We start from the raw sequence: 24,777 nt of genomic DNA, 5'->3' as shown, positions 1-24,777 counted from the left end.
AAAAAGGGAAGTCAAACTCACCTCCTTGTTGACAAAGCAATATAATATGGCAACCAACAGCCCCTGTGGACATATCTGAGCATGAATAAGTAAACCTTATTACCATTTAAGAGTTGACATGGCTACAACTAGGTGGTATTTATTGCAATCTATGTAAGGTGCCCCGTTTGGTCGGGTTAGAGGTAGATTTAAAGTTAAGGCTTCAATACCCCAATCCCTCACCCCTGAAATCATAGGGAAACAATAGGTTGATAAGAATTTTGTTCAAGCCCCTAATCCCAGCTCTAAGACAAACCCTATTCCTAAACCCTTAAATGTGGTCAATAGGAATTTTGTCCCAGGGCCTACAAGGATGTTCACCCAGGTACCTGTCTTATTTGGGTAAGTTACATTAGCCCTGGTGGTTGAGTTAGGTTTTCCTGGTGAATATGCATGTCTACCAATCAGACCAGCACTAACCACCATAAACAAGGATCAATTAGTCCTAATTGACTATCTGACCTGGAAGGAGTTGAAAAAGAGGTCAATGAAGAGCTTTGTGAGGCGCAGTGGTAGAGCACCATGCGAGGTAGACTCATCAGTAACAAATGAAAACAGGACCGAATGGATCCCCAGTAACGGAATCAGGGTGAGGGTGGATTTAGCAAGCCTGAAAATGAGGGGGAAAAAAAGAGAGAGAAAACAACAACACTGTGTTAATGGAATAGTTTCCAAAAATTAAAATTCTATCATCATTTACCCTTATGTCATTCCTAACTTTTCAACTTTCTTTCTTCCATTGAGCACAAAACCAGATGTTTTGAAGGATGTTCATGCTAGTTCTTTCCCTACAACAAAAATGAATGGGGTCGGATGCTGTCAAGCTCTAAAAATGATGAAACGCATCATAAAAGCACCATAAATAATAGTCCATACGACTTATGCACTATTAATTGTTATTTAGTAATAATCTTCCCCTCTGGCTTAGCTCTCAAACCTTATTTGCATTCAGTATCAAATATGGTATGTGAAGACATATCGTGCCAGGTTTTATGTCAATGATGACTTATATCATGGGTTTTTGAGTAGGGATGCACTGATACCACTTTTTCTCTTCTGATTCTGATATTGGAAATCTCAGTATCGGCAGATACCGATACCGATCCGATACCAGTGTTGTTTTTGTTGCATAATTAGTTTAGAATATCTTTACATTATTGTGTGGCACTAATTGGGTGTGCTCTTTAATATGTGAAGAAACACAAACCTCTAACTACACATTATTTCAATGTAAATATATAGCTTAAGAAACACTTTATTATTAACTAGTATACTGGATAATGTAGCAGCAAAATTAATAATAATTCCAGTCTTCAAGTCTTCAGTAGAAAAGAAAATAGTGTTTTATTTTTGCCTTTTTGTTTTCTTCTTTTTTTTTTTTTCAAAAATGTTTCAACTTGCATCTGGATTTTAAAGGATTCAGATCCCTTTTTGTTCAATTTAATTGTAAGACATCAGTCCACTTTTCATTCACGCAGTTATTTTTTGGAACCCATTCAACATAAATATTGTTATAAATTATAAACAAATACTAAAGATGACAATAATAATAATAATAATAATAATAATAATAATAAATTGTTATTAATATTATTATTATTGATTTTTAATTTTAATTTGAAATACAACAGTAATATATTTAAATCGTGCACTTTTTGAACTCTCATGCTTTTATTTTGACATTCGAAACTCTCCAGCAAGTCCTGTATGTGTCTGTTTGTAGGCAAGTTCACAGTAGTTTAATTAGCTTCTTATTCAAATTCTGGTAAAATGCACCTCTGGTGCTGTTCTAAATGCATATTATAAGTGAACCAAACTATTGAGCATCTACATCTGAGATGCTGTTCTTGAGTAGCTCTCAAATATTGCACACCGCTGTGAAGGCTAAAAATAGCCTTGAGTGCATCACCAGCCTGTTCCTGAGTTTGTGTCAGCAGAGCAGCACCATTCACTAACGTGCTGGCACTGTGCATACTATATATTTACTTATTAAACACAGCCTTTTTTGATCACTCACAGAGCTCACAGAGCTATCGCACATCTTCAAGTGGCTTTGAATAAAATGCATGAGTCATATGAACTGCTTTAATGGTGTTTTTATGGTTCTTTTATTTCATTTTTGGAGCTTAACAGTAACGAACATGACTAACACACAGTATCGGATTTGGATCGGGCTTGTCGGACCGATACCCGATCCGTCAAAAAGCTTCAGTATCGGAGCCGATACTGATGCAGGTATCAGATCGGTGCATCTCTATTTTTGAGTATATTGTCACAGAACGTGGCACGCAAAATTTAAACATGGTGAAGCCTGAATGAGATCTGAGATCTCTGGCAGAGAATTAATCTCATCCCGCTCCCACAAGTTTCTGTCCCACAACCTAGCACTAATTTTTACTCCATGTTCACCCGCTCTCTGCCCGCAGTGATTTGCTCCCGTTCCTGCAACCCCACATTTGTTTTCCACATAGAGCAAAAGCCATATAAATAGACAACAAGTGTACACAAATAACACTTTGTATTTCTGTTATTGCTATTATCAGATGACATGTGAAAATTACGCCAATCTGACTTCCCTCAAGTTGGTTTCTTAACACTATATTGACCATTTTCTAGTCCGAGTTTCACATCCTTTGATGACACAGTGTGCGCTTTGCTCTGCCATTCCTTTAAAGCCCCGTTGACTATCTGCCTGCTCTAAATATTGGATTATTTAATGCACAAACTCTGTGCACATTTATTTTACATTATAAAAAAATAACAATTATCCTTTTTTTTTCTTTTTTTTTTGCATTAATTAATTAATCAAATAAAAAGAGATACACATCTGATTTTTTAGGTTCTTCTCTGACTGCCCGCTCCCGTCCACATCTCATGGAAGTACCGTCCGCTCCCGCCTTCAGCTGCGGGAGTTCTATGGGAATGCAGACCTCTAGCAGAGAGCTAGAATTTAAGCAAAAAACAACTTAAATTTCGGTCTGTTAAATTTCAGTGTTCCTTACATAAACTAATGTATGGCTTCAGAAGACACTTAATATAGTTCACGAGTCATATGGACTACTTTTGTGGTGCCTTTTTTGTCCTTTTGGGATACTGACATCCTCTGGTCACTGTATGCTTTTTTTGTATGAAAGATCATCATCAAAACATCTCCTTTTGCATTCCATGGAAAAATGACAATCATTCAAGTTGTTAATTTTCCATTTAGGGTAAATTGGTCCTTAAAAAATAAATATATATATTTATTTATTTATTTTTTTTATGAGGAGATCTGTTGGACACCCACCGGAACTTGTAGTCAGAATATCTCATTTGATGCGCCCTCAGTTTTGACACAAGAATCTTAATGATGTTTATGAAGATGAAGAAGTTAATCTGAGACACAAATAAAACAAATCAACATCATAAGGCCCTGCTTAAAACCATTATGTCATATTAACAGGACAAAACTGACACAGTTTCCTGACAGCATAACAAATGACTCAAGAAAGAAATGAGGGGCTGGGGCGGCAACGACCGTGGGGTAGGAAGTCAGTCGTGCTTGGCGGAATCTGGGAACAGCAGCTGAACCGTCTTTAACCCTGTGTGAATTCAAACATAGGAATTCCGGCCGAATATAGAGCACTTGAGATCTGGACAGTTGTGCAGAAACATCACTGCGCATTGCCAAATGCTCATGTGCACCTCACAGCCAACGTGCCCTTTATGGAAGTGTGGCAATTTTGCACAGAGTCATGCTTTTTAATGCAATCGTGTGGAATTAGCAGCTGAAGGACAATCGATGAATCAAGCACAATTTTGCTAATTTAACATTAAACATTTAGAATCTACTTGGCAACAATGAGGGTTTGGTTGAAATCATGCTAACCCTTTTTAATGAAAATCAATGAAGTGGACTTTGTTTTGTTCTGGAGTGGGAAATAGAAAACCCGGAGTGGAACTAGAGTGGAGTGATTACAGAATACTTTTAGCAGGGAGGAAAAATCGTTGTTGCTCAACTTGACACACATACAACACTCTGTTTGGAATAACATGCACCGATGAATCATGCACAGTAAAAGCAGAAAAGTGCATTTAGACAGTACATGAGGTCAATTTTCATTTTGTGTTGACTTCAAAATATTTTCAGTATTCATATTTATATTCATATTTCCTGGGAGTCGACATCACATGGCACTGCACTTCATGCATAATGGAAATTACTTCAATTTTGAATGGTGTATTTAATACAAAGGCAAATGCAATGTAATTGGGTGTGACAGTGCAAGCATATATGGAAACTGTAGGGCATAAAACAGAATAAAACATTTAACCTGCTGGTGCTCTTTCCCCTCTTATTATGTCAGAAAAAGGGGAGAAGGCGGAGTTATGGTAACATCGTCATTATCATAAATATTACTATGGCATAGATACAATGGATATAGTTGGTGTGGGTGAGCAACTGCATGTGCACCACTGCTTCTATGGTATTTTTTCTCTTTCAGGTCATCTACTCTCATGCCGGACCAACAAGTTAGATCTCTCACTCACCAGGACGGCCAGTAAGATGGGAGAACGAATAATCCACCAGTACTCCATGTGTATGTTCTGCACCCAGCATCTGATAAACAACAGAAGCCAGAATACATTATTTTACTGTAAATAAGCAAATGCGTCTTACACATATTCACAAAATACACTCCGTGGGCCTTATTCATGAAAAACAACAGACTGAAAATCTGTGAAATCATTTATAAATTAGCTTGTACGCTTTTTGTCCCATTAATGCAACAATTTACATAATAATTATTTTATGTACGATTTTGAATGTACTTGTGTTTCATGAATTAGGCCCACTATTCATTTAAAGGGAGAAATCACCCAAAACGCATAGATCTGTTATACAACTTGACAACATAGATGGAGAAGAAGGAACAGAAGAAACGGCACAAACTTTATCACATGTCTCGTGAATGCACAAGTATGTACTGTATGTGCAGAATGTGAACTATATTTGCAACATGATCACACGGGAAGTCAGCATGTTTTTTCAGAGAGTTCCAGTACCCTTGGATCGGACACATTATGCCAACTCACTGACAAAGCATGTGTACCTTCCCTTGTGACACAATCAGAAGCACGCTGCGTCAGCAGAATGGGAGACCGGGTTTCATACCCTGGTTGAAACCAGGAAGTAATTGCGTTCACATAATCAGTAACGAACACGATTCAGAGATTGCATTTTTTCCTCTAACTTTACATTTTATAGCATTGATGTTAGGTTTAGGTTTGAGGGTTGGGTTTAGGGGTTCAAAGAACAAAATATGCATTCCTCTTCACTTTATTACAGCCTGTACAGCTGAAAACAACTCGCTTCACAACTGTGAGATCAGTCTGAGATTTGAGCACTATGGCAGAGGGTAAGATTTTTTTTAGTAAATATCAGTAAATTTGTAAATTACAGCAAAATGAGAGTGAGTAGTAGCTGACAGAGTTTAAAATTTTGGGTGCACAATTCCTTTAATACCGAAAATGCAGTGCTATCTCTGTATCTGTAAAACTGTACCACAAAGAGAGTTAAATCTGTGCAGCATTTAACTGGTGGTGGTGAACACTCTGCAACAAATAGCATCACAGACACATGACAGAAGACGTTGTCTGTTGAGTAGAGAGCTACAATTAAAAAGTGGAGACAGTGTTTGGTTTATGAACAAAAAGGAATGATCTCCACAGGACAGTTTAACACAGTCGGATGGACGGGGTGATGAGTGTGGTAAAGTATGAACCTGTTCCCAACCACAGCAAAGCATGATACATTAAAGGTGGGCCAGAGCTATGAAAACTGCATGACTTATTAAGCTCAAGGCTCTGATATTTTAGTGGGGGTTGTTGCTCTAATAAGAGAGATGAACCCAATTTAGTGAGCTAGCTGATAAGGTATAGAAAAAGCAGAGAAAATAGGACTATAACGAATATTCACAATGATTTTGTTGGCGATATAAAATAAGCAACACTGTCAATACCACAATGATTTGAATGCACTTGTTATTTGGCCATTAAGTTTACTAAAAATTGTGTCATTAGACTAGTTTTGAAATCCTCCCATCTCAGCATCTCTGATTTAAACATCAGTAACAAAAATGGCGTTAGAGTTGTTAAGTTTGATTCATTTCCGTGAATCAATTCAAACGTTCCTTTCCACTGAATCGATTCAAAACTTTTTATCACCACTTGAAAATGGAAGTCATGGCCTTTTTATGTGTAGGCAAATGTTTTTGTAAAAAAAAAAAAAAAAAAAAACGGATGTAGGTATATTGTTTGTTATTCTATCTTGTTATACTGGTGCATATATAAATAAAATTATTAAATATAATTCTTGTCTTCATCGACTAAAAAAACAGTGTGGAAAACATGCCTTGATTATTTTTAACAAAAATTTTAATGACTTTAAGTTCAGTTAAGAAACTCTACATGGCACAAGCTGATAGGTATTTTAACATGAAATCTGTGAGCCAGTCAACTACAGTAGCTTAGTCCCTTTTGTACTCCTTTAGTCTACCATTTAAATTATGTTTGCAGGTAAGACAGGTTCAGTGCAGTGCACTACGAGAGTTCCCTTTCGATTCAGTCAACTCAACATTTCGATGGGAAAGGTACTTTCCTCGACAACCTAATTGAAACCCTTGTACAATAATGGCAATCTTCTGATTGGCAATGATGTTTGAGTCCCACCCCTTTAGGCGCATATTAGGCATATATAAGTGGGCACTCAAGCATCATTACACCAGAATTTCTTCCTTCACGACTATGAACATTTGACTTCGTCTAGGAAACCCTCTACTGCTTCGCCAATGAGAAACACAATTCAGTTGATGACTCTTCTCTGTGAGACACTAACAGGACGACTCATCGCTTGTGCTCCTAGCGCCTGCAGAGAGAAGGATTACTGCTCCCCTGTGTGTTCTGGTGAAGTTTTCTCTACCTCGCCGTCGAAGACACTCTTGATGAACGGGTTCTCTCTTCAAACGCTTGTCGTTGAACAACGCACCGCTTCAGCGATATATGACCCGCCTCCCACAGCGCTCCGGATGGAGATACTGTATCCTTTCATATATATATATATATATATATATATATATATATATATATATATATATATATATATATATATATATATATATGTGTGTGTGTGTGTGTATGTGTGTGTTTATATAAAGATATATGTTTTTATAAGCCTCTGAGTTTCACAAAAAGAGCCACTTGTGCGCAGCGCGTCTTTTTAAAGACAAGTGTTCCTCATGCAAGTGGCATATCCTGCCGTCAGACGAGTATGAGAGCTGTGTTCACGGGGCTGCGCCCATGCAGAAGCAGGTCTCATGGAGACAGACTGCCCTCACTGCGAGGCCATGAGTCTCCGGACGTTACCCTCAAGGATCGCCCTTGTTCCAGCGCCCTCCCAACCGCCTCCTCTGTGTTAGATCCCGAGGGACCACATGAGGGGGCATGGCAGGGCCGCGAGGTGGATCTGGATGATTTCAAGGAGGACCTCGTACCGGTGAAAGCCCCACGAGCCCCTCGAACTTCCGATTTAGCGTCCTCACCTGTACAATGCATGTGTGATGAGCTCCGGCCCTCTGTTGGAGCGCACAGCCTCATCACGTTTGGCGGCTCTGATGATGGGGATGACTCCATGTCCCTCGCAGCATCAAATATGACTGGTCCACGGCAGATATTGCTGTCCCTTCCCCCAGTGAGGGGCGTGCGCATGCCACTAATACAGAGCTGATTCGCGAATGAAAATTGGCGAGTGGTATTTGCATTTTGCATACTGGGCCGGCAGCGAGTCTCTCCGAAAACTCGACTGCCACAGGGCTCGGAGGAAGTCAACCAGGGAACATAGTTTGTGAACACTACTGGGAATTAATGGCACATGTCTTCAGCTCATAGGAGGTGAAAGGCGATATGTGCAAGCGATACACCCAGCCGGCTATCCCGGGCTTATCCTTATCCTTGTATTGTGTGCCACTACCCGGGACGAAATCGGTTCCACCTGGAGGTTGTTGAACTTGGCAATGGTGTTGGGTGTTGCCCTGCCTGCTGCTCTGCAAATGTCTGTTAGAGAGGCACTCCTGGCCAGGGCCCAGGATGCCGCTACACCCTGGTAGAATGGGCTCGTAGCCATTCCGGGGGCAGCACGTCCTGGCGTGATATGCCATAGCTATGGCGTTAATGAGCCAGTAGGCGATCCTCTGCTTGGAGACAGCGCTTCCTTTCCGCTGTGCACCAAAGCAGACAAAGAGCTGCTCAGAGATCCTAAAGCTCTGCGTGCGATCCAAATAGATGCGTAAAGCGCACACCGGACACAGCAATGACAGGGCTGGGTCTGCCTTCTCCTGGGGCAGCGCTCGCAGGTTCAGCACCTGGTCCCTAAAAGGGGTCGTGGGAACCTTGGGCACATAGCCCGGTCGGGGTCTCAAGATCACGTGAGAGTAGCCCGGACCGAACTCCAGGCACGTTGCGCTGACAGAGAATGCTTGCAGGTCTCCTACCCTCTTGATGAAAGTGAGCGCAGTCAGGAGGGCAGTTTTCAAGGAGAGTGCCTTAAGCTCAGCTGACTGCAAAGGCTCAAAGGGGGCTCTCTGTAGACCCTGAAGAACTACAGAGAGGTCCCATGCTGGAATGAGGCACAGTCTGGAGGGGTTCAGCCTCCTGGTGCCTCTCAGGAACCTGATGATCATGTCGTGCTTCCCTAAGGACTTACCGTCCACTGTGTCGTGGTGTGCTGCTATGGCAGCAACGTACACCTTCAAGGTGGAAGGGGACAGCTGCCCTTCCAACCTCTCCTGCAGGAAGGAAAGCACCGTTCCGACTGCGCATCTATGGTGGTCTTCCCGTCGGGAAGAACACCACTTAGCGAACAGATGCCACTTAAAGGCATACAGGCGCCTCGTAGAGGGGGCCCTAGCCTGAGTGATCATGTCCACCACCGCGGGTGGAAGACCGCTTAGGTCTTCTGCATCCCGTCCAGGGGCCAGACATGGAGATTCCAGAGGTCTGGTCGCAGCTGCCAGATGGTGCCCCGTCCCTGAGAAAGAAGGTCCTTCCTGAGGGGAATTCGGCGGGGTGGGGGGGGGTTTGTCGCGAGGAGCGTGAGGTCCGAGAACCACATCTGGGTGGGCCAGTAGGATGCTACCAGGACGATCTGCTCCTTGTCCTCCCTGACCGGCTCCCTGGGGGAAATGCATATTGGCACAGGCCGGGGGCCAGCTGTGTGCTAGCGCGTCTATGCTGAGAGGTGCCTCGGTCAGGGTGTGCCAGAGCGGGCAGTGGGACGATTCTTGGGAGGCGAACAGGTCTACCTGTGCCTGTCCGAATCGACTCCAGATCAGCTGGACCACCTGCAGGGCGAGCAGAATTGCCAGCAACTCGAGGCAGTTGATGTGCCAACGCAGCCGCGGGCCCGTCCATAAGCCGGCGGCTGCATGCCCATTGCAAACAGTGCCCCAGCCCATTTAGGAGGCCTCTGTCATGTGCCTGGAGACCTGCTCTAGGGGAACGCCTGCACGTAGAAACGTGAGGTCGGTCCAAGGGCTGAAGAGATGGTGAAAGACTGGTGTGATGACCACACGATGTGTCCCGTGGTGCCATGCCCATCTCGAGTCTGAAGCCAGTGCTGAAGCGGTCTCATATGAATCAACCTGAGTGGGGTGGCCACCGCTGAGGATGCCATATGCCCCAGGAGCCTCTGAAAGAGTTTCAGTGGAACCGCTGTTTTCTGTTTGAACACCTTCAAACAGGTCAGCACCAACTGTGTACGCTCGTTCGTAAGGCACGCTGTCAATGAGACTGAGTCCAACTCCAAACCAAAAAAAGATGCTCTGAACCAGGAGGAGCTTGCTCTTTTCCCAGTTGACCCAAAGGCCTAATCGGCTGAGGTGCGAGAGCACCAAGTACATGTGTGCACACAACATTTCCCGAGAATGAGCTAGGATTAGCCAATCCTCTATATAGTTGAGAATGCGAATGCCCACCTCCCTTAACGGGGCAAGAGCTGCCTCTGCGACCTTCGTGAAGTCGCGAGGGGACAAGGACAGTCCGAAAGGGAGGAGCTTGTACTGATACGCCCAACCCTCGAATGCAAACCGGAGGAAGGGTCTGTGTCGAGGTAGAATCAAGACATGAATGTACGCGTCCTTCAGGTCTACCGCCGCGAACCAATCTTGATGCCGGACGCTCGCCAGAATGCGTTTTTGCGTCAGCATCTTGAACGGGAGTCTGTGTAAAGCCCGGTTCAGTACTCGCAGGTCCAAGATTGGCCGCAACCCACCGCCTTTTTTCGGTACGATGAAGTAGGGGCTGTAAAACCCTTTCTTCATCTTGGCCGGAGGGACAGGTTCTATCGCACCTTTCCGTACGAGGGTGGCGATCTCCGTGTGCAAGGTAGCAGCATTTCGTCCTTCACCAAGGTGAAGTGGATACCGCTGAACCTGGGCAGATGCCTGGCAAACTGAATTGCGTAGCCGAGTCAGACGGTCCGGACCAGCCATCGCGACGGATTGGAAAGCACAAGCCATGCATCCAAGTTCCGCGCGAGGGGGGACCAAAGGGACAACCTCATCGGACGTACCGTACCCGCGGTGTCTCGGGCTCCCAAGAGACATACACTATATTGCCAAAAGTATTCGCTCATCTGCCTTTAGACGCATATGAACTTAAGTGACATCCCATTCTTAATCCATAGGGTTTAATATGATGTCGTCCCACCCTTTGCAGCTATAACAGCTTCAACTCTTCTGGGAAGGCTTTCCACAAGGTTTAGGAGTGTGTTTATGGGAATTTTTGACCATTCTTCCAGAAGCGCATTTGTGAGGTCAGACACTGATGTTGGACGAGAAGGCCTGGCTCACAGTCTTCGCTCTAATTCATCCCAAAGGTGCTCTATCGGGTTGAGGTCAGGACTCTGTGCAGGCCAGTCAATTTCTTCCACACCAAACTCGCTCGTCCATGTCTTTATGGACCTTTCTTTGTGCACTGGTGCGCAGTCATGTTGGAACAGGAAGGGGCCATCCCCAAACTGTTCCCACAAAGTTGGGAGCATGGAATTGTCCAAAATCTCTTGGTATGCTGAAGCATTCAGAGTTCCTTTCACTGGAACTAAGGGGCCAAGCCCAGCTTCTGAAAAACAACCCCACACCATAATCCCCCCTCCACCAAACTTCACAGTTGGCACAATGCAGTCAGAAAAGTACCGTTCTCCTGGCAACTGCCAAACCCAGACTTGTCCATCAGATTGCCAGATGGAGAAGCATGATTCGTCACTCCAGAGAACGCGTCTCCACTGCTCTAGAGTCCAGTGGCGGCGTGCTTTACACCACTGCATCCGACGCTTTGCATTGCACTTGGTGATGTATGGCTTGGATGCAGCTGCTCGGCCATGGAAACCCATTCCATGAAGCTCTCTACGCACTGTTCTTGAGCTAATCTGAAGGCCACATGAACTTTGGAGGTCTGTAGCGATTGACTCTGCAGAAAGTTGGTGACCTCTGCGCACTATGCGCCTCAGCATCCGCTGACCCCGCTCTGTCATTTTAGTTGCTGTCATTCCCAATCGCTTCCACTTTGTTATAATACCACTGACAGTTGAATGTGGAATATTTAGTAGCGAGGAAATTTCATGACTGGACTTGTTGCACAGGTGGCATCCTATCACAGTACCACGCTGGAATTCACTGAGCTCCTGAGAGTGGCCCATTCTTTCACAAATGTTTGTGGATGCAGTCTGCATGCCTAGGTGCTTCATTTTATACACCTGTGGCCATGGAAGTGATTGGAACACCTGAATTCAATTATTTGGATGGGTGAGCGAATACTTTTGGCAATATAGTGTATGTTTGGCAGCAGGGTGGTCTTCACAAAACATGTTTGCGAGGTTTTACATCCTTGACATAGCATCTATCTCCTCACAAGTCCGCTCTGTCTAGAGCACTTTTTATGTATTTTTTTATGTATTTATTTACATATGCACTTAAGGCATATCTTATAGTCACTGGCCTGCAGGCCTTTGACTCCTTATACATGTCTGTTTTTAGGTGTTTTATCACTGGAGGTGTGACGTCACGTAGTGCAACGGGATGGGATTCTGTTTCCCATAACAATGTAGAGTGGACTGAATCAAAAGGGAACATCTCCGGTTACACATGTAACCTCAGTTCTCTGAGATGAAGGGAACGAGACATTACAAATGCTGGCCGCACTACTACTTCACTATCACACTATCTGACTATCTGTCCCTCAGTCAGATAATCTTAAGTAATGATGCTTGAGCGCCCGCTTATATACACCTAATGTGCGCCTAAAGGGGCGGGGCTCAAACATCATTGCCAGTTAGAAGATTGGCATTAATGTACAAGGGTTTCATTTAAGTAGATGAGGAAAGTACCTTTCCCGTAGCAATGTCTCGTTCCCTTCATCTCAGGGAACCGAGCTTACATGTGTAACTGAAGACGTTTTTCTCACTGAAACCTTCCTCCTCAGCCCCACATGTCTAGATGTGCTTCACAGTGATTGTGCAGATTTTACATGCTCATCACAGTATTTCTGTGTATGTTCTAGCAGTAGCAAGTCTTCGTACTTGCTCAGCAGCGGCAGCAGGGTAAGTAGATCTACTCCCCCAAGACCAAACCTAGTAATTTGTCATATACGTTATAATACTTTTAAACTTATTCCGAGAGTTGTCATGACTGAACTAGGGATGCACCGATACCACATTTTCTCTTCCGATCCGATTCAATACCTGAAATCTCAGTATCGGCCGATACCGATACTGATCCGATACAGTGTTGTTTTTTTTCAGAATCTGTTTAGAATATCTATATCTCACTGTGTGATACTAATTTGGGGTACTCTTTTATATGTAAAGAAACACAAGCCTTTAACTACATATTATTTCAATATAAATGTACAGCCTACTGGATAAGGTAGCAGCAAAATTAACAGAAATTCCAGTTCTCTATCTGTCACTCACTCGACGTTGTGTCGATGTAGTGACACTAGGGGTCACTCTTGGGAGCCCAAAACACCTCTGGTCTTTGATAAAAGGCCAATGAAAATAGGCGAGTGGTAAATAATAAAAGGAGCTGTTATGCAACCACTCATTCAGATTTTCTCTTTGGAGCCGAATGGTCGATGCTCACTGAGCTGAATTCCCATGGCTGTTCATTCACCTCTGCTGGATCTGACGGCGCATTTCAGCGGCTTCTCCCCCCTCTGCACTGGTGCACTGCAGAGAATGCCCCTGGGTGCTTCGGCAGAAATAAAAGAGTATATTTCTCTAAAAGAGTATATTTCTCTAAAAGAGTGTCACGCACAGAACGTCTTTTCAAAGACGCGTCTTTTTAAAGATGTCTTTCCGTTTGTGTGTTATTCCTGGTTGCGGTCGTTATCTCTCGCCTTCTGACGGTCATGATCACTGTCTTTCGTGTCTGGGCGCTGCCCACATGGAGACAGTGTACGTGGATGGGTCATGTACTCATTGCAAGAACATGTCCATGGCAACGATGCGGTTGTGGCTTGCCTTCGTAAGAAAGCAAGCCACCCCAGAGGCTCCCAGCTTCGGTCCTTCTACCCATGGGAACGAGGCCAGCACAGCTAGCACTGGGGGCGATTTGGGGACCCCAATGGGACCACCTCCGCCGGGTATCCCCCCCACGGTCCTCCCATTCCCAAGCATGCTCGTCTGCCCTGATTGGGCTTCCGGATGAGTCCGCCAGCTCGTCTCATAGCAAGTTCGACCTCTTATTCGGAGCCCGCGAAGGTGATGAGCTCTCAAGCACAGCATCAGAGAGCGGGCTCGTCCAGTCGGACGCGGAAGCCTCAGCTAGGCTCATCCCTTCGGGTGCGGTCGCCCAGTCACAGGCTGACGTGGAGATGACGGACATGCTTTCCTGGGCAGCCGCGAGCGTCGGGCTAGAGTGGAACCCTCCGCTCTCCCCAGAACCCTCGCGGCTCGATGATTGGTTCCTGGGCTCACAGCGCTGCTCACAGCCGTGCCCCGCCCCAGTTCCTTTCTTCCCGGAAGTGCACGAGGAGCCCGGTCCTGATCTTTCAGCTCCCCCGCCCTCACTACCCTCGATGGTGGGGCGGCCAAGGTCTATTCGGCAATCCCCCTGGTGGATAAGGCGCTCGCGGTGCACCTATGCCCGCAGAGCGCCGCCACCTGGCATGGGCACCCAAAGCTCCCATCCAAGGCCTGTAGGTTTATGTCGTCCCTGATGGCCAAAGCCGACGGTGCTGCTGGACAAGCTGCCTCCGCCCTGCACGCCATGGCTCTCCTGCAAGTCCACCGAGCCAAGGCACTAAAGGAACTGCACGAGGGTAATTCCGCCCTGGAATTGATGCAGGAGCTGCACACGGTGACCGACCTCACTCTCCGGGCGACGAAGTTCACGGCACGGTCTCTCGGGCAGGCGATGTCCACCTTGGTGGTCCAGGAGCGCCACCTTTGGCTCAACCTGGTTGAGATGGGAGAGGCCGACAAGGCACGGTTCCTTGCTGCCCCCACTTCCCAGGTTGGCCTGTTCGGCGACACCATTGAGGACTTTGCCCAGCAGTTCTCAGCAGTGAAGCAGCAGACGGAGTCTATCCGGCACATCCTGCCCCGGTGCGGCTCAAGATCCTGCACCCCATCTGCTCGTTGCCAAGAGCGTCCCCCTGTGGTGACTGCACCAGCTCTGCCGCAGCCCGCCCCTGTGGCCCGGGCCCGGTGTGGAGCCCACCGCAGGAAGCAGACGCCACCCATCTCACGCTCGGCCGCCAAGAACCCACGAAAGGCTTCGAAGCGCCCCTGAGACGGGCGACCCGGGGACGACAAAACCCGCTGCTCTGGAGCTGGTAAGCAGACCACTCCATCCCCCGGTGGAGGGCCAGGAGGAAAATCTTTTGTTACCTTTGCCTTTAATTGCGCCGCATGCCCAAGTGGCTGCGGTACCCAAGAGTTCAGCAAGACCATTTTCCTTGTTCCCTGGGTCACATACCTGGTGTGCATGGCCGTCATCATGACCACCGTCCACCATTCCATTTTTGCAGGTTCGGCACTCCAGCGGCGGTCTCCCTGCCCCTGTGCGCCCAGTTGTGGCACAAATCCGCCCCCGATGTGACAGTCTCCATGTGTCACGAGGACAGGCCTCTTCCTCCCCGTCCCAGGCTGTTCCGGGGTGGTCACAAGGAGCCAGGTAAGTGCTTCGATGTCCCTGAACTCAGCACGGCCACGACATGGGGTGGCACCTCAGGCTCCGCCCCGCCACGAGGCCCCACCCGCCAGTATGCCTGACGAGATTGTCCCTTTGGTCCCCCTCGCCCAGAGCTTGGACGCGTGGCTTGCGCTTTCCAACACGTTGCGATGGCTGGTCCGGACTTTCCGACTCAGCTACACGATTCAGTTCGCCAGGCGTCTGCCCAGGTTCAGTGGCGTCCATTTCACCTCGGTGAAGGGCGAAAATGCCGCTACCTTGCGCACGGAGATCTCTACCCTCCTACAGAAGGATGCGATAGAGCCTGTCCCTCCGGCCGAGATGAAGAGGGGGTTTTACAGCCCCTACTTCATTGTACCGAAGAAAGGCGGTGGGTTGTGGCCAATCTTGGACCTGCGAGTACTGAACCGGGCTTTACACAGACTCCCATTCAAGATGCTGATGCAAAAGCGCATTCAAGCGAGCGTCCGGCATCAAGATTGGTTCGCGGCGGTAGACCTGAAAATGAGACCGCTTCAGCACTGGCTTCAGACTCGAGTCCCGAGATGGGCATGGTGCCGCGGGACACATCTCGTGGCCATCACGCCGATCTGTCACCTCCTCTTCAGCTCTTCGACCGACCTCATGTTTCTACGGGCAGGTCTTCCCCTAGAGCAGGTCTCCAGGCACGTTGTGGTTAAGACAGATGCCTCCAAAACAGGCTGGGGCGCTGTATGCAACGGGCACGCAGCCGCCGGCTCATAGATGGGCCCGCGGCTACGTTGGCACATCAACTGCCTCGAGTTGCTGGCAATTCTGCTCGCCCTGCGGAGGTTTCGGCCATTGATCCAGGGCAAGAATGTGTTAGTTCGGACAGACAACATGGCAATGGTAGCATATGTCAACCTTCAAGGCGGTCTGCGCTCCCATTGTATGTCACAACTCACCTGCTGTCTCCTCCTCTGGAGTCAGCAGCACCTCAAGTCGCTGCGAGCCACTCACATCCCGCACGACCTCAACACTGCCGTGGACGTGCTGTCACGGCAGGTTACCCTCAGGGGAGAGTGGAGACCATGGAGACATGATCACTCAGGCTAGGACCCCCTCTACGAGGTGCCTGTATGCCTTTAAGTGGCGTCTGTTCGCTAAGTGGTGATATTCCCCATGTGAAGACCCCTAGAGATGCACACTCAGATCGGTGCTTTCCTTCCTGCAGGAGAGGTTGGAAGGGCGGCTGTCCCCCTCCACCTTGAAGATGTATGTAGCCGCTATAGTGGCACACCATGACACAGTGGACGTGTGGGAAGCACAGAGGTCCTGATCATCAGGTTCCTGAGAGGCGCCATGAGGTTGAATCCCTTCAGACCGTGCCTCGTTCCCTCATGGGACCTCTCTGTAGTTCTTCAGGGTCTACAGAGAGCCCCATTTGAGCCCTTGCAGTCAGCTGAGTTTAAGGCACTCTCTTTGAAGACTGCCCTCCTGACTGCTCTCACTTCCATGAAGAGGGTAGGAGACCTGCAAGCGTTCTCTGTCAGCAAAACGTGCCTGGAGTTCGGTCCGGGCTACTCTCACGTGATCCTGAGACCCCGACTGGGCTATGTGTCCAAGGTTCCCACCACCCCTTTTAGGGACCAGGTGGTGAACCTGCAAGCGCTGCCCCAGGAGGAGGCAGACCCAGCCCTGACGTTGCTGTGTCCGGTGCGTGCTTTACGCATCTATTTGGATCGCACGCAGAGCTTTAGAGTGTCTGAGCAGCTCTGTTTGCTTTGGTGGACAACGGAAAGGAAGTGCTGCCTCCAAGCAGAGGATCGCCCACTGGCTCATTAACGCCATAACAATGGCATACCACACCCAGGACGTGCCGCCCCCGGCAGGGCTACGAGCCCATTCTACCAGGGGTGTAGCGGTCTCCTGGGCCGTGACCAGTGGCGCCTCTCTAACAGACATTTGCGGAGCAGCGGGCTGGGCAACACCCAACACCTTTGCGAGGTTCTACAATCTCCGGGTGGAACCGGTTTCTTCCCGTGTAGTGGCACGCACAAGCAGGTAAGTCCGGGACAGCTGGCTGGGTGTATCGCTTGCGCATAGCGCCTTTCACCTCCCCTGAGTTGAAGACGTGCACTGTTGACTCCCAGTAATGTTCACAAACTGTTTTCCCTGGATGATTTCCTCCAAGTCCTGTGGCAGATGAGTTTGTGCAGAAACTCGCTGCCGGCTCAGTACATGTGCTAACTAAGCCCTGTACTGGGGTAGGTGCTCCAGCATGTGGTGGTTCCCCGTAGGTAACCCCATGCGATGTATATCTTCCTTTAATTAGTTTCCCTGTTGGTAAACTGCGTCTTCCTTGGGCAGAGGCCCCTCTGCCCCAGTCACCATGTTTGTAGAAACTCCTCCCCCATAGGGTAAGACCAACCATGGGACTTCTCCACATGACATACCTCCGACAAAGTTCGGCAAGACCATGTGACGTATTTCCACTCAAAATACCCCCTCCCCCTTCTGTGTGGGGTGTGGTCTCCACGGTGTCTTCCCCTTGGCAGGGACACCCCCCCGACGTAGACCTGGTGGCCCCAGTCGGTTAATTCCTTTTTTTTGGGGAGAGGATAAAAAAGAGGATATGAGGCCATGACTGGGCTAGCCTGTTTCTATCTTTTGGGCAATCGACTTGTCCCCAAAGGGCCATTCGACACTCATAACAGTGTTGGGGGAGGTTACGTGTCAGCCTGGTGTTGCTGGCTACGAGGCACACAGTGATCTGCCCGTCACACACCGCCAGTTCACGTAACACAGTTCAGCCAGTTGCGGCGTTTTGTATAGGGACGCCTAGTGTCACTACATCGACACAACGTCGAGTGAGTGACAGATAGGGAACATCCTGGTTACTTGCGTAACTTCCGTTCCCTGATGGAGGGAACGAGACGTTGTGTCCCTCCTGCCACAACGCTGAACTACCTGCTGAAATGGCCGGGACCTTGTCTCAGCTCCTCAGCACAAAACCTGAATGAGTGGTTGCATACCAGCTCCTTTTATACCCATATGTCCGGGGGAGTGGTATGCAAATATCACTCGCCAATTTTCATTGACCTTTTATCAAAGACCAGAGGTGTTTCAGGCTCCCAAGTGTGACCCCTAGTGTCACTACATCGACACAACGTCTCGCTCCCTCCTTCAGGGAATGGAGGTTACACAAGTAACCAGGATGTTTTCTTTGCACATTTTTTTTTCAACTTGTATCTGGACTTTAAAGGATTCAGATCTCTCTTTTTTTTTGTTCACTTTAGTTGTAAGATATCAGTCCACTTTTTACTTGCACAGTAATTTTTTGGAAACCACTCAACTTAAATGTTGCTGTAATTTGTAAACAAATAATAATGATAATAATAATATAATATTATTATTATTGACTTTTAGAATTTTATAATACAATATTAATATATTTCAGTCAAGCACCTTTAACTTTAAAACCCTCTAGCTTTTATTTTGACGGTTGGAACAATCAAGGAAGTCCTGTAATTGTCTGTATTTTGGCTAGTTCACAGTAGTTTAATTTGCTTCTTATTCAAATCTGGTGAAATACTGCTCTGGTGCCATTGTCAATGCATGTTATAAGTGAATGTAACTACTGAGCAATTGCATCTGAGATTCGTGTGTAGCTATCACATATTGCACAGCGCTAAAACAGAAAATAGCCGTGTGCGCATCACGAGCATGCGTGTGTTGTGTATGTGTCAACAGAGCATCGCCATTCACTAACGCGCTGTGCATGCATAATATACGTATATTTACTTATTCAACACAGCCTTTTGCTATACACAAAACTATTGCATGTCTTCAAGTGGCTTTGAATAAATTGCACAAATCATATGGAGTACATTAATTGTGCTTTTTTGGTTCTTTTATGTCATATTTGGAGCTTAACAGTAACGAACATGATTAACACACTGTAAGGGGGTTTAGAGGAAAGGAGGAGGCGAGAACCGGCTTGACAACTTAAATAATAATTTATTAACCAAAAACCCAACCAAAAACACAACTAAAAACACAGCACAGCTGTCTGTAATTCTCTCTCTCTCGAACTGTCGTCCCCGGCCGCCTTTATCCCTCGCGCGCCCCATCAGGCTGATTGGGGACCGGGTGTGTCTCATTCCAGCCCGGCCCCGCCCTCCTCAACTCTACACTCTTCCCGGCGTTGCCTCAGGCCGGGGAGCCCCCGGCATGACGTACATCCCCCCCACCCTTCCTCTCCGGGTGGGGGGGCATGCCTTATGCCCCGACTGCCGGCGGGTCCTCCCCGCCTTCCTCGACCTGGGAGGAGACAGGAGGGGAAAAAAAACAACAACACAAAATAGCGAGAGAAAGGCCAACATGGAGCGGCAGAGAGAGAGAGAGGAGAGAGAGAAAAAGAAACTCACCGGTTCTCTGATGCGCCGTCGCGTGGTCCTCGATCACTACTCCACCCTCTCAGGCGGACTGCAGCCGCTCCTCCCCGGGCGGACCGGAGTCAGACCTCCGACCCCCAGCGGACAGAACGCCCCTCCGCGTTCCCGGCGTCCCGTGGGGACTCTCCTCCGCCCCTGGCAGCGGCCCTACCACTCCAGGCGGTCGGGGAGTCGCTTCCCTCCTCCCCCCGCGGACGGCGGTCTTCTCCCGACCCCTCCGCGTTCCCGGGGGATGGCAGGGCACTCCTCCGCCCCCGGCAGTGGCTCCCTCGCTCCAGGCGGTCGGGGAGTCCTGTCCCCACTCGCCTCGTGGACGGCGGCCGTTCCCCGCGTCCGGGTAGTCGGGCTACTCCGTCCCCCGTCGGACGGCAGCGGCGCTCCCCTGGGTGGACGGCAGTGTCGAGGACTCTGCGACGGGAATCCCTCCTCCTTCCTGGGTTTCGGCACCAGTGTAAGGGGGTTTAGAGGAAAGGAGGAGGCGAGAACCGGCTTGACAACTTAAATAATAATTTATTAACCAAAAACCCAACCAAAAACACACAACTAAAAACACAGCACAGCTGTCTGTAATTCTCTCTCCCTCGAACTGTCGTCCCCGGCCGCCTTTATCCCTTGCGCGCCCCATCAGGCTGATTGGGGACCGGGTGTGTCTCATTCCAGCCCGGCCCCGCCCTCCTCAGCTCTACACACACAGTATCGGATTTGGATCAGGCTCGTCCGACCGATACCCAATCTGCCTAAAAACGTCAGTGTCAGAACCGATACCGATCCAGGTATCGGATTGGTGCATCCCTAGGCTGAACTGTATTTTACTTCTCACATTAAACATTCTAAATCTAATTAGCAACAATGGGGAGTTTGGTTGAAATTATGGTCACCCCTTTTAATGAAAATGACCCTTTCATGCCATTTCAGACCACATATAAATATCAAGATATATAGGGAAACATTGTCAATACCACATGGAAAGGCTGATGTACATATATTGTATTGCCCTGGTGTTAACTGTTTCGCTGCTGCAACATTGCTATTTCACCTACCATGGGGTAAATAAAGGTGACTGTAAAGGTTCCTTTGCAAGAGAACAACATGCATACAATATAAAAGCTTTGCCATTAATAAACTAAATCAGAAACTTATGCTCCTTTGTCATGGGACTTATGAAGAGAGTGCTACATACAATACTGCAATGCATAGCATTTGTATTTTACTGGAATTATATACTGCATTCAGACTCTAAAATATGGCTGAAATTAATATATCATGTGTAATCCCCGCATGACCTACAGTTGTACATCTTTTTTGCAAAATAATATACTATTTAGTTAAATACTGCTGTTCATCACTGTTTATAAATGATGGTGTCTTGTACTTTTATTAGTCGCATTTAGTGTAAATGGAACTTTTTAAATACTTTTACATTAAAATGTTTACATTTCCATGTGATGTATGACTGTGTGTAATTTATGCATTAGAATGAAACATGAAGGTCTCCTTGAATAATGAGCATGCATGTTCTTACACAATTATGCTGACCGGATAATGAAACCGGAGTTCTTACAGGCTTATACAAAGTGCTCAAGTGTTGTTTGCGTGACATGTCAAAAGCAGAGAATAATCCAATGATTTCAAATATCATGTAAACACGGTTTGCTTTGTCCGATTTTTTTGAATACGCTAATTTTTGGTAGTTATTAACATACTGTTCGCTCAGTGTTACCCACAGATCATATTTTAGTCAAAAGTCAAAAACCGCTATTCTAAAAACCAACTGTACATTCCCATGGCAACCTATGCTTCGAAAATGCTAGTTCCCTTCCAGATTTTAGAACTACAAAATAAACAACAACATAAGGTAGCTTGACTGCAGTTAAACTACTTTAAAAACTGAAAACAGTGTTTTGGCTGGTACGAGTCTCCATAACTTACTCTTCATTCTCATACAAGTACTTCACAATCACCCACGGGAACACGAATATCAAAGGAGCACCTGTGGGAGAGAAAGAGTCCATGTGATATGGAGCGTAAATCATCTGTGATGCTCTGTTTGGACATGCAATGAGGAAGCTCTTTAACCATGTTAATGAGTTTGAGGCATAAAAGCTGTGACTCTCACCCCAGCCAATGCAGAGGTAGATGTTGAAGTAGTTCCTCTCTGTCAGCACAGTGACCACCAGCAGGCTGTGGAGATAAATTCCCTCCACCAGCAGCCAATAGCTGTTAGCTAGGATGCTATATTGCATCATCACCACAGCAACTCTGCAGCCAACAGCCGTCTGAAACACACATTGATAGGTTGGATCAATGAAAGCTTTTTGCATACATTTTAACCTGCCATCTCCATTCAGTAACCTTTATCCATGTCAATATGCTGTTCACACCTCCTGAAAAGAACAGCATGCTGGTTAAGCTGGTCTTTTTAGTTGGGAAGAATATTCCATGATATTTACAATTTAATGTCTATTGACAAGATTTGTGACACACTATTGATAACTATTGATAAATAGAAAATGTTTACAGTGACACACTTCTAATGGGAGCCTAAAGGCAAGTAGGCTGGAGAGTTTAAAAGGAAAAAACTCATATTTTTGTTAAAGACCTTGCAGTTTTCTATTCCGTTTTGACATATTTCTTATTGAAACAGGAAGTTAGGGACCAGGCGGGACAGAGAGAAGGGCTGTCCCCCTGTTTTTAATAGCCAACAGTATATATATATATATATATATAGAGAGAGAGAGAGAGAGAGAGAGAGAGAGAGAGATCTACATTGTAATACTGAACATTCTCCGAGCACATTTACAAATACATACACAAATTAAATATTTACAAGAGACAAGTCCTTTTTTTTATTTGACTCCTAATTGACAGAATGCCACAGATGCTGTCCATAAACTAAAATTATATAAATAAACCAGAATAACCCAGAATACATGGAAATTTCAATAGGTATAATGGTATTATTTAACATTTACATCAGCTAAATGATCATCTTCTAATAACAAATATGAAAGACAGCAGGCTCTTTGACCTCGTTTTTAACCAGCCACTCCACCTCGAGTTCATTGGTGATGTCCTGACCAACATGAAACGTGTCTGGTCTCTCCAGCATGGCATCTTTAATAAGAATAGAAGAGGCTCGCAGGATGAAGGAGGCAAACAGGTTCATGTGGATGTTGTTTCTCATGCAGTGCAGCTTCCTGACAGGATCAGAGAGCAATGAATAAAAGCACACAATGTTCACACAGAGAAACCCTGAATGCTTAACAATAGACACAGCCAAGATCCAAAAACAGATGCACAACACGTTTCTCATTTAAAGTGTAAGCAGAAGGAATGTAATTCCTACTTGAGCTGAATGTTACCTAAAGGCCACCAGGATCCCCAACGCCAGCACCAGTGCCCCAAGAGACAGAGAATATCCAACAGTGTACATGGTCCGGAATTGACTGAGGATCCTTCCGTAGTGTTGCTGTATGCACATAATTGTACAAATACACATACATACATTTGACAGGGTGTTCTCAAGGAACAGATCACCTTTCAAAACACGCATGCTTTTTGTGTCCTTCTTTAACATATGTTTGCGAATTTAACACTGAATATCACAAACTGTGTGTTAATACAGGCATTTTGCTAAAAAACTAAGTTTTTCATTTGATTCTAAATTTTTATTCTGCTCTAAAAATAAATATTTAAGAATACAAGCATGTATTATGTTAAAAAAGACTCTGGGCCCTATTTAAAGAGCGCTATGCCTTTAGCGCAGTGCTATGCGTTAAGTCATATGCGCAAAATCAGTGGGCATGGCCAAGAAGTCTAGGGGCAAGTGGGTTGGTGAAACTGCACGCGCAAAGCGCTAATGGGCTGAGCAAAGTGTGATTTAATTTTGAGGTTTTTCACTGGTTATTGCAACATCTGCGTCCAATGATATATTCCATTCCCTATCAAGCAATGTCAATATACAGTAAATAAAGACAGCCTATTCATAGGAATTTGGTAGTGTAAATGGACTGCATGTAATGCATTAGAACAGTGGTTCTCAAACCGGTCCTCGAGGCTCCCCAGCAATGCACATTTTGTATGTCGCCCTTTTCTGACACACCCAATACAAGTTTATTAAATATAAGAGTCTCCACTAACAAGCTGATGAGTTTAATCAGGTTTGTTTGACTGAGGAGGTCAGTGTGAATCAATGAGAAATGTGTAGTGTTGGGGGGCCTCCAGTACAGGTTTGAGAACCACTGCATTAGAAGAATAAAAATATGGACAATGTGTGTTGTATTTTCTTGTGTGCAATAACTACATCCTTGCTGTGAACTCTCTCCTGTTTTGTCTGCCATCATTCCAGTGCTATATATATATATATATATATATATATATATATATATATATATATATATATATATATATATGTTATAATTAATTTTATTATCACTGTATTTATTAACATAAGTAAATGCATTCCTGTATATTAACTGCATTTTTACATTGAGAATCAATGTATTCATCCAAAAGCAGAAAAAACTTGCCTTTCAGAGGATATATAATGAGTTAAGATGAAAATAAGGTGCATTTCGAACTGTTCTGAGACCAGTGCAGACAGACAGCACACTGGAGGTCAAGTAATTCACTAAATAGGGAGCAAGGGTGCATCCTATAGCTTTCTATGCATCTTAGTGCATAGTTCACTCCTAAAATCTGACCAAAAGTTCATTTTAAGGCTGCAGATGATGTTTGGACCACTCAGTATGTTTGTCAGACATGGGACAATAGTAATCAGAACATAGATTCTGAATTTTATAATGCTAAATTTTATTTTAACATGGTTGGCAGTGACTGGTCATTACTTTGAATAAGAATTGTTTATTCAGCTTTACAGAAATGTAGCTGTAATGTCTGTAACGTCTCAAAAACATGAATAACCAACACTCCTGGAAACATTCTAAACAATTTGATGAAACATTTCTATAGCTTGGTATTTATTATTATTTATTTTGCTTGTTTATTGCTTGTTTATTAGGTGCTACTAGTTTCAAATCAAAAAGGGAAATGGAAAATGCACACAGCAGTCATGCTCTGGTCTCAGAAGGCTA

At 45.9% G+C, this 24,777-nt stretch overlaps 1 protein-coding gene across 3 annotated transcripts in view; it reads right to left on the bottom strand.

Moving 5' to 3' along the window:
• LOC127449788 (glucagon receptor-like) overlaps positions 1 to 24,777 on the bottom strand; it is a 140,144-nt gene that overhangs the window by 8,526 nt on the left and 106,841 nt on the right. The window contains exons 6-13 of one of the 3 annotated variants that reach the window (XM_051713339.1): positions 23,047 to 23,153; positions 22,713 to 22,881; positions 21,801 to 21,960; positions 21,614 to 21,674; positions 4,570 to 4,639; positions 3,326 to 3,414; positions 502 to 649; positions 22 to 75 (exon numbers count right to left, since the gene is read on the bottom strand). In XM_051713339.1, coding sequence (XP_051569299.1) covers positions 22 to 75; positions 502 to 649; positions 3,326 to 3,414; positions 4,570 to 4,639; positions 21,614 to 21,674; positions 21,801 to 21,960; positions 22,713 to 22,881; positions 23,047 to 23,153 — 858 coding nt within the window. The remainder of the gene's footprint in view (positions 1 to 21; positions 76 to 501; positions 650 to 3,325; positions 3,415 to 4,569; positions 4,640 to 21,613; positions 21,675 to 21,800; positions 21,961 to 22,712; positions 22,882 to 23,046; positions 23,154 to 24,777) is intronic. The other 2 variants (XM_051713340.1, XM_051713341.1) reach the window with 2 other exon arrangements.

The sequence above is a fragment of the Myxocyprinus asiaticus genome, chromosome 13 (genome assembly GCF_019703515.2).
Source record: "Myxocyprinus asiaticus isolate MX2 ecotype Aquarium Trade chromosome 13, UBuf_Myxa_2, whole genome shotgun sequence".
In the NCBI taxonomy this organism is placed as follows: Eukaryota; Metazoa; Chordata; class Actinopteri; order Cypriniformes; family Catostomidae; genus Myxocyprinus; species Myxocyprinus asiaticus.
This window is presented reverse-complemented; position numbering and strand designations above follow the sequence as displayed.